General features: G+C 43.2%; 1 protein-coding gene across 1 annotated transcript in view; it reads left to right on the forward strand.

Moving 5' to 3' along the window:
• Window positions 1-10,882, forward strand: part of DCX (doublecortin) — a 54,397-nt gene that overhangs the window by 38,626 nt on the left and 4,889 nt on the right. The window contains exons 3-4 of the mRNA XM_010016564.1: window positions 313-415; window positions 4,332-4,469. Coding sequence (XP_010014866.1) covers window positions 313-415; window positions 4,332-4,469 — 241 coding nt within the window. The remainder of the gene's footprint in view (window positions 1-312; window positions 416-4,331; window positions 4,470-10,882) is intronic.

The raw sequence follows: 10,882 nt of genomic DNA on the forward strand, positions 1-10,882 counted from the left end.
AGCTCAGGAGTGCCAGTGTCATTCATTAGGGTGACTAATGTTTTCTGTGAGCTCCTGCACGGATCGGAAATGCCATCCTCAATCCCTCATAGAATTGGCAAGGTAGTTGGGATTTTCTTAGTGTTAATTACACTTTCACGCTCGGCTCACCCAGAGAAGTTGTGTGTGCACCAGGCTTATGAGAGGTAGGAGTGAATCAGCGTGGGGCAGGGGAACAGCAGAGAGGCAGCCCCCTCCTGTTTAAATTAGAACTAAGCCACATCAGAAAGTTGCCCATTAAAACTGAAATGACTGACTTTGCTCTCTCTGCAGGTGACCTGTCTGCACGATTTCTTTGGGGATGATGATGTGTTCATCGCCTGTGGCCCAGAAAAGTTCCGCTATGCACAGGATGACTTTTCTCTGGATGAAAGCGGTAACATCAAGCACACACTGCTCTCCAGTCTGTGGTTTTATTTCCATTCAGGTGTTTGTGTCAGAGAATAATGCTGCCTGCTTCCATTCTGTTTTCTAAGGCCTAGTACGTGGAATTTAACATCCTTTTGTGATACGGTACAGTCAGCACATATCGTAATAGGGCAAATACTGAGGTAGCCCAAGTCAGAATAGGTGGACTCCTGCACCATTTGACATTTACTGCCAAATCTGGTAGTGTCTATCCAGTTGCAGTCAGATAGATACATTTTTCTTGAGAACTAAAGAGAAGAAAGACTCTTGTCCTTACATACACATATGAATATTAAAATATGGGAGCAAGCACAGCTAAAAGAAAAATCACTTCACTGCTTTCTCTGCTGATTCAAAAAGCAGGGCAATAATTCCCTTTTCTGGGGGAAAGACAAGGACAGCACCATTATTTGCCACTGTTACAACTGCAAGCACAGATCTGTAATAATGTGCATCTCTCTGATTAATTGAGCCATGGTTTGGTTTCACAGAAGATACAGAGCTTGCTTGTGGGTGTTGCCACCTTCTCTACCTGGTAAGCATACACGCCAGCAGCTCAGGCTGTCTGCTAATGCAGCAAGAGTAAATTAGTGTAACTTTGACCATTTAAACTAGAAGAAAATGTGATCTCCAAACATTCAGGCTCATTTCCCAAAGCTCTAGATATCCTGTATAAGGAACAGGATCCCCATGCTTTCCTACCTGCTACAAACCGGCCCAGCACTGAAGACCAAAGAGGGCTTTTACTGTGTACCAGGAAGTCAAGCAGCCTCTAATCTTCAATCACTGTATTTTTATGACTCCTGATTTCATTTGATGCTGGTACTTCTGACCTGTGTACTCCAGATGAACCCATGTGATGCTTTTGGGGGATTCAAAGAAAGTTTCCAAGGTTCAGCTGAAACTTTGCAGGCAGAGAATAAAGCCTGTGTCAGGCTGGGGAAGTGATCTGTAACCTGAGCTGCAGTTTTGTTTAACACTCAGCAGCTGAGTCAGCTCTATGGGGAATTCCACACTGTAGAACAGTTTGGATGCAACCTTAGCAGAACAACTTGATGAGAAGCCCAGCTCTCTGCCTACACTCCTGGTTACTACTGATTTTTCCAGCTTGGATTTCTTTAGCAAAAATAAGCCAAGCTTGCTGTTGGGAGGGCACCAAGGAACTGCAGCTCTTGGTGGTATTTTGAGGGGAGTAGGGGTGCCCTGCACCTCTCAAGAAGCAGATGAGGTGCTGATAGCCAGCAGCATTTCCCTGTTACACACCCATCATCCTTTCCTGTTACAAGTCAGATGCTGCAAGAGTCCTGAGGTCTTGCAGATGAACGTCAGTTATTAAAATCTCCCTTGTCGTGGGGTGCTTTTTCTTGCCTGTTAGGATGACATGCACTTGGATTGCTGCTTATTATGTTCACTCTGGCAGGAGATCAGGAAGCAAAATGAGAAATAGCATAAGAGAGGATTATGTCATCTCTTTCCTCCTGGCTGCCCACCGCAGCTTCCGCCCTCTAATCCCCGTTGCTGAGCACCTTCCAGATGACATTGCTCTGTCTCATTCGTACCCACCGGTTTCAGCATCAGCCCGTGTAAATGTCATCCCCCCTGTGATGTTTAGAGACCTGTTCACACTGACTTCAGCACAGGCAGGTTTCCACTTTTAGAACCTTGTCTCAAGATGTGCAAATGCTCAGTGATTGCCTTTGGTGTGCTGACACTTGCCAGCGGCTGAGCTGGAGGAATTCCTCAGTGTCAGCCTTTCTGTGCTGGAAGAGGCAAAGCAGAGTTTCTTCTCAAGCAATTAATCCCCTGGGAAGAAAATCAATCTGAAAGCTCTTGAAAAGACACAGCATAAAGTATTTCTGCTTTTCAGGTTTATTTTTTCAGGGAGTAATTCAGGTGACTAAATGTGGATGTCTGACACTGTTTGAGGCCCCCTTGGTTTCTGAGATACCCACGTGATACATGATTGACAGATACTGCACCAGGAGACCTGCTCTGCTCCAGGGATGCTGTACTCCAGTGTATCTCACATAGCATCTGTTGCCTGTGGCTGGGCAAATGAATCATGCTCTAACATCAAAATGTTGTGCTGTTTTTGTTAAACAGCTATATGTAATATACATATAATTTATATATGTGTCTTAAAAATAGCCCTTCTGGCTGAAGCTGATTTTTCCCCATGTTGTGCCTTGGCTGGTCCACACCAGGAGCAGTTATTTGCACACTCTCCCTACTGGCTATTTGACAGTGTCTCTTCAACACTATATTTGTTAGTATCAAGGAGGGATAGTTGACCTTCCACACTCCCCACCCAAGTTATTACTATTCTTCATGTACAAAAACCTGAGGCTGTATCAACACTGGAGCCCTCCAAGCCTTCCTGTAGCATCATCTGTGAGAAGTCAAGTATCTCTGATAAAAACCCACACACCTTCTTCTATTCCTGATTTACAGTTTCCAAAATCCATTTAGCAGGAGGGAGAATAAACTCACAGTAGGTTTAATTATCCCCATGCAGTATGTCTGGAGCACAGGGCATCCTCTCTTCATATTCTTCTACTGCATGACCCAACAGCAAACTCTCTCACATACCATCTGCAAGAAGAAGAGACTGGCTCTTGACTGCCTGAGAATGGGGAATAATTTAAGGCAATTACATTTTCATAGATATAGTGATATATAAGTAAATAACCCATACATTTAGGTCAGACAATTACTTATCCACTCTGTGTGGGTTCCTGTTAGGGAACCCAGTGAAGGGATCCTCAGTCCAGCCCATGCATGCTGAGCTGAACTTTTCCATAAAAACCAATCTGTTTGTGGAACATCTAATTCATGTCTGTAAAAAAGAGCTGCTTTTCACATCTGGGGGAGGACAATCTGCTGGAGGAGATGAGGTGAGACCAGTTGGCGTTTGACAGAAAGGAAATCCCCTTTTTATTGCCTCCTTCTTAACTGGGTTAAGTGAATAACTCCAAGGGTGAAAAGTGCCTTTGCTGTTAGCTCTCAATGTAAATAAACCCTGGTTTTGAAGATCTGGCATGTCTGAAGTCCTGGGACACACAGAGGGTTGTTAGCATTTCGGTTCCCTTTGCAGGACACTATAGATCATGTTTACATTTTCCACTCTTCCTGGAGTATTTATTTTTTAAGAAAACACAAGTTGGGGTTCTCATCTGCTCATGTCTTCAAGTACATAAATCTCCTACAGACTTGTTGATGCAAACCTTTCTGAAAGGGATGAGTGGCCAGGACAGAGGATGGGCTTTATAAAACCATTTTGCCTTCTTTGCTTTCTGCATCTAAAAAGTTGCAGCTTGTTGAAACCAGAGAAGAGATTGATTGAGGCTGGGTGAAAGCCTCCTGGGGAGAATGTCCCATCTGCCACTTTGAGGCCTTTGTGCCATGCCATGAGGTGTTTGCTGGCTTTCTGCAGCTGCGTACAGTGCACTCAGCACTCGTGCTAGTAGGTCTTAATGGAAGGGTTACAGCAAATTAACTGGGTTTTGGACTTATTCTTCCTTCAGTCAGTGTTGATCATTTTCATTGTGCTCTCATTATGAGAACCAAGGCAAGGGAAAGGGCAGAAAATCTTTGGTGGGACACAGGTATGGAGGTGGGCCCTGCTCGGGAACCAGCCTGACCTTGACAAACACCCTCTCAGCTTCTCCTCTTAAAGCAGCAAAGCTGATTTTCTTCTTGCCCTCCCCTAAGAAGTCTCCTTTCTGCTCTGGAGACAATAGGGAGAGAGCAGTTTTTCCCTTGCTGTTAATGCTTTCTACCGCTCTTTGGAGACAAAGCACCAAGCTGCTCATGAATCTTTCATGGTGTCCATAGGCAGCAAGAGTAGGCAGGGACATAACCACCGTTGCTGTCTGTTCCCTCAGAGTGCCGGGTGATGAAGGGGAGCCCAGCGAACGCCACGGGCAGTAAGTCATCTCCCACCCCTCAGAAGAGCTCAGCAAAGAGTCCAGCCCCCATGCGCCGGAGCAAGTCTCCAGCCGATTCAGGTAACCACCAAGATGGTGAGTGATTGTTTTCTGGTGTCTGAATATTAACTGTGTCAAGAGAAAAACACACACTGTGTGTCATTGGATACACTGACCTCGGGCATTTTCATATGAAGCTTTGCACTTCTTAATAACAAGAAGCTTGTGCTAGTGCACAGAGGCACTTCATACCTATTGGAGAGGGATCCTCTGGTCGGTTAAGTGCAGTTGTGGCTTTAGGTCATCTCACCCCCAGTGCCACAGCCTTCATTTTAAAAGAAGTATCCATTCCACAGGCAGGAAATCAAGGCCTATAGTGCTCCCCTATATTCCTTATAGATGCAAACTGATTTAGATAAACTCCTGTGCAATGCAAATATTCATTATTGTACAGGTCAGAATTGCCTCCTCATCATTATTTAAAGAACAGTGACCTTGCAACGGGAGAACTGGTCATGGGTTTATTGATGTGATACTGTTCATTCAGAGGGGAAGGAAAATGGGAATCTTAACCTGCTGCAGCAGCTTGAGATGCCTTCCTCCCTCTTCAGTAGCACCTGGATTAGCAATGTGCACATGTAGAGAGCTGCAGAGCCTATGAGTTAAAGGCCAGGCTGAATATCATGCTTCAGATAATTGATAGTTTTGAGAGTCATGGAGAGTTTTGGAGTCATGTTGGAGAGGCTGGGTGACATAAATTGCATTTCACCTTCATGGAACACATTCCATGTTGCATGTGAACACCACGCAACAGTTGACCATCAGTAGATACTGGATTACTGGATATAAAATTCTGTTGACAGTACTCACAAATGTTTTCCCTAGGAAGCAGTTAATCTGTTTACAGTCTCTTGATGTTCTTCAGCTACTTAAAAAGACAATGTGAAATCGGTTGTCACATGCCAAGACTGTGATTTTAAAAAGGTGTTTCTCTGTAAGGTGATTCTGTGTTTATAGAGCTTTCCTTCAAGATTCCAGTGTTGGCTGTTCTTAAACTCGGGCTTGTAATAACCTAAAAAGCTTTTACAATCCCAAATGCATGGTAAAGTTGTGTAGGTACATTGAAGGCATGATGCAAAATATGTTGTTGATTAAAAAAAACCCCAAACCATTCCCAGTCAGTGATGTGGGAGTCAGCTCACGCATGAGGTGTGAAACAGCATTTAAACCTCCTCCATAAGCATCAGGTGCTAATTGCCACCAGAACTAGATTTTACTGCATAAAGCTATAGTCTAATGTGAAGTGGCAGCTATTGTGTTCCTGATTTTAACTGATTGAATGACTTGCAGGAACTAAACAGTGAGTCATCGGATGCAGTTTAATGAACATGGTTAGTAGAGCCTTTCAGGAGGAGATTAAAACAACCAGCAATGCTGAACAATAGCCAGCTCCTGGAGTTAAGGCCAGTAATGAAGGACAAATCAGGTTCCTTTAATCCATCGAGACAAGGGTCTTTCTACTTCCTTGTGATTTCAGTACAGGAAAAAATGGCAGCCTGTCCTGCTTAATGAGAACTAAAAACCAGACTGAGCTCTTCCAGCACTGGCAAGGTAATCACAGACTGTTGTTTTCTCAGGACAGAGAGAAAAAGAGTATCATCCTGTGTTCTTGTCCCTTGAATTTGTAATAAAGTGAGTGGGTTTACATATTGCTTAAGAATCACTTGTCTTGTCCCTTGAATTTGTTCTTGTCCCTTGAATTTGTTCTTGTCCCTTGAATTTGTAATAAAGTGAGTGCGTTTACATATTGCTTAAGAATCACTATTTACATTTAGTTGGATTTTGAAGTTATTACATGAAAAAGGTAAGGAATGTTGGATGAAGCCTGATTAATAAAAGATGATCTGATTCGTTTTTTTCCCCCCAGAATTCTCACCTATTTAGTTTGTGAAATGATTTTAAAGCAGTTTTATTTCATGGATATTAAATATTTCTGCTATGTGTTTGATCTGTACCCATTTGTACCTTTTCTCTTTGCTGTCTTTCACTCTGCTATGGTTGCCATATCAGAACTTGGAGGTTTTTTGATTCTGAGTTGTTAGTTTATGTTCTTTTCCATGGAGGTTTCTGTATAATTTTTTTCCACCATAGTCTCTAAGGCCATTGTGACATATGTAAATGCAGATTCTGAAGTAAACCTCCATGCTGCTTGAGTGGAAGAAGTCTGAACCCTCCTCATTACAAGCACACCACAGTTACAGAAAGGGATATTATATTCTTCCGTTTCTCATCCTGAGTATTCCATTTCCCTGTTAAAGCATATGGGGAAATGGTACATAATGCATCAGCAGCAAAAATGAGCATGCACTGGATTTACACGTGGACAGTGGTCCACATGCATTGCCCACAGAGGCAGCTAAGGCTTAAAACAGATTGTGCATGCACAGCTCTGCCTTGCTCCTTGGCGATAGCGTCAGTGTTGCCAGCAGATAGTGGACAAAAGTAATAAGCTACTGTCACAGCACAGAGAGAACAGGGAAAAACTGCTTCAGCAGAGCTTGCTAGTGCTAATTCTGAGGGGGTAACATTGACAGCATGCAAACATCACATCCGCTTTCCCTTCCACTTGCTGCAGGGATGCTTCTGATCTTTATGTGTCAACATAAATAAAACACATCTTATTCAAAGCTGTGAAAACCCTTTGTGCCCAGCAGCCGCCATGCTCCACACTGGCTGGGGTTGCTGGGGACTGGTGTTTTATCCCAGTCTTCTCCACTGCCTCACTCTGTGGCTTTGAGTACATTATTTAAGCTGTTCATGCCTTCTTTCCCAATGGGTCATCCAAGACAGTGATAACCAGTCTGTATACAGAGCTCTGTAATCTACCCGTGGAATCATGCACAGGAAGGAGCTTTGATGCTCTTTATTTGGGGCTTTTTCTGTATTCTGAAAACATTTGGAGAATAATATTGCTAAAATCAAAGCTATTATCTCACAGATATCTTTGCTATTCTTTGCTCCTTCTGGTTTTGGCTGTGGATTTAATGATGTATGTGTTAATAAGAAACATAGATCCAGGTATAACTAGCTTTCTGGGAGAGACATAGAGAGTGTACGGCTGGTTGGAGTCCGGTTTCCTGTGATGGCACCCAAAGCTTTGCTCCTGACTGTGGCCTCTGGGGCCACCTCTGAGCCAGAACAACAGCAGAATGCAGAAGGAAATACTTGCAGTGAGTCTGTAGATCTAGCACTGAAAAGCTTCTAGCAGCTTCTAAGCTGCTGTCACCAGCTAGATGTGAACTGCAGTGTATTCTTTGTCTTGTTACAGCAGTCCTGGTAGTGAGCCACCTATGGAGTGGTCAGCTCCCATTCCAAAGTAACAAGGATTAACATGGAGCAAAAAAGAGCACATGACCAAAATATTTTGTTAAAAAACATCAGGACAAAAGGCTGTGCACAGAAGTGCAGCCACAACAGAGAGTGTCAGCTCCCGCTGCACTGATCCGAGCTCACTGGTTGAACTGCTACCTTCTGCCAGAGGTAATGTGCCTCCTGCCTACATGTGTCATGGCCTCACTGTGAAAAGCTCAATTCTCTCTGGGCAGCCAGAGCCCTTCATCTCCAAGGATAGTCAAACAATGAAGGAGCTCATCCACAGAAACATGTTAAACACGGTTTACTTGGCACCGTGCTTCTACCTCTTTATTTGCCATACAGTCATTAAATGAATGAAAAATGAAGTGAATGAAGGAGCATTAAATTCTCCATTCTTCATTAAATGAAGAATGAAGAAGTGTCTTGCTATAAGCAGATGGTAATAGACCACAGTCCTTATATTCCCAAGGGGAATCGTTTTTTCCTTCTCTCATTAACCCCAACCTATATATATACACTTTCTCAGCAACACCAATGTATTTCTGTTTTGATCCAGCTGTTCCTCCAGACACTGTGTTGATCATTCCATCATGGGGCTGTTTTCACCTCTTCGTTCATTTTGTCTGGAAGGCCCTGGCTGCTTTGCCAGCAGTTCCCACTGGGCTTCCAATATATCCTTTTGTTTCCCATCACTGGTGCTGGGGCTGGGATGCAGTCTTTCATCTATATCCTCCACCTAACTCTCCCAGGCTATTGCTTCTAACAAGGTGTTATTAGCAAAACACAGCAGGGTTTTAATTCTCTCTTTACAGGAATATATCCAAGTGCCTTTCTCTTCTCTGTCTCTCAAATGTTAGCTGGTAGAGCTGAACCAGTATCTCATATATCAGGTGTGAGTTGAGACTGGAAGGGACTAGTGTCTCTGTCTGGTCTTAGTTGAGCTTGCTTAGGTTGCTTTGCTTTTTATAGACTGAACATGCTAAGAAAGACATAGGCAGAAGAGAAAATCCAAAAGAAATTTCCTGAGGTTCAGAAACTACTTTGGGAGGAAAGGTTGAAGAAAATGGACTGGTTCAGCTTAGGAAAAAAGGAAGCTTGAGAACGGGCAATTTAACACTCTTGAAATGCATTTGAAGTATTAAAAAGAGGATAAGGACTAATTTCCTGTGTTCCTGTCAGTGCCAGAGACAGGACATTGGTTTAATCTTTAATAAGGGATATACAGATCAAATATTAGGAACACCTTTCAATTATAAGCATCTTAATCACGGAAACAGGTCTCCCAGGGAGCTTGTGAGTCCCTGACAGACTTGGGCTTTTAAAATATAAGATCTCTACTGGGGATGACCCAAATATATTTGATCCCAATTTAGAGCGGAGAATTGGAGTTACAAAGCTTCTGTGGTTATCTCTATTTTTCTTTCTGTGAAGTCAGCTTTGCTACATGACATAGCTTAGAGCAATAAAATCCAGACTAAACTACACCTGCATTATACTGCCCTGTTCCTTCTCCTAACAGGCCTGATTTGGCTCAGCCCATGAGCAGGGCCCTGAGACACTGCTGCAGGACTTCTCACTCCTCTAACGGATGGGTTTGGATAGAGAGACAAAAGCATATCCACAAGGCAGCAGCAATTAGCAAAACAGATACAGAACGTCAGTCTGTCCTGACTGCAGATCTGGCTCCCCAGGGTCATTATATATGAATGTGTTAAAAAGGCAGCAGATGTCTTTTGGATTGCACATGAGATAGAGCAGCTTGTTATCCCACTTGTGCTTACTTATGTTCTGCTAGCTGACAACCCACAGTGTGCATCCAGTGGAGAGATCACCCTCACAAAACGTGATGAGAAAAGGGTGCCAGCACTGCAGAGCAAGTGCTTGGGAGTTAGGAGGTGCCTGAGCAAAGGCTGCCTGTGCAATCTGAATTCTTCCACTCCTGAATGAACACTACAATGGAGTCTTTGTTTTTCTCACAGGCTTCTCTGTCCTGGAGGCCAGGATTGCTTATACCCACTAAGTGAGCTGCTATTTCTACATGTACCTTATGCTATCCTTGTTCTGGTTGTTGCCTCTCTTTATTTTCTTAGTGACACTTCAAACCCTGCCCTGGAGACAAAGCTATGCACATATTTCATGGTGCTTTCTCTCATTCTTGTGACATACGAGAATGTACTCCTCAAAGTAGGAACTCACCTGCAGAACCCTCACTGGGAACCCCACTGGAGCAGGGAATATTAACCTTATGTTACAAACTGATAGAAAATCAGGTATCTCCACACATTTTGAGCACTCACTTGGGCCTGCTTTTCCCAGTTCTGTTCATTTATAGAAACGTGAGTTCAACCTCATGTGCAGGTCTCAGTGCTGGTCATTGTTAGGAATTCAGGCCCAGAGTCCCAGTCGTCCAAGAAAACCTGAGCAACACTCAAGGAACAATTGCACATGAGAAGTTTGGCTAAAATATCTGTGGGAGAAACAGGCAGAGAATTCAGTTTCCCTGGACCTCTCAGCATCTCAAACATGATATGATGCTATATTCTCTGTCTCCCCTCTCATTTGCATGGCAAACCTGATTTATCTCCCAGCTACAAATTGTCTTGTGCATTGAAGGAGGTAAGGCAAAAAGGAAGTGCACACGTTCATGCAGTTAAGGGATGTGTCATAAGCACAAAGGGGCTTTAAAGTAAATTGAGGTTGCAAAACAGATACAATGACATAAATAAGATGTAATACACAAACAATAATGTGCTGGAAAAAAACCCAAATGAATTCAAGTGAAAGCTGGTTATACAGAATGGTTTCCAATAGCTGAGCTCATTTGAGATCCTGAGCTACCCGAAATCATCAGCAGATTTTAGTGGAGCAGCAGCATTACACACCACCCGGGATCTGCCCTTTGCCTCTTGTTATTTTCTAGCATTTGAGTTCAGAAGACATGTGTGCAAAGTTTGATTATGAACAGGATTCTTCATTAGCAGACAGTGAGAAAATTAAATTGGGCTTCTTAATTGTTGCTCCTGTTGCAGGACTCTTACTGGGTGTTTGTAATGATATTCATCTGTCTTACTGGATTTCTGGTTTAGATGTCACATCTGCTTTTTGGTTGGTGCTCATAAAATATTAACATTCCT

Source organism: Nestor notabilis, unplaced genomic scaffold, assembly GCF_000696875.1.
Source record: "Nestor notabilis isolate BGI_N333 unplaced genomic scaffold, ASM69687v1 scaffold23626, whole genome shotgun sequence".
In the NCBI taxonomy this organism is placed as follows: Eukaryota; Metazoa; Chordata; class Aves; order Psittaciformes; family Psittacidae; genus Nestor; species Nestor notabilis.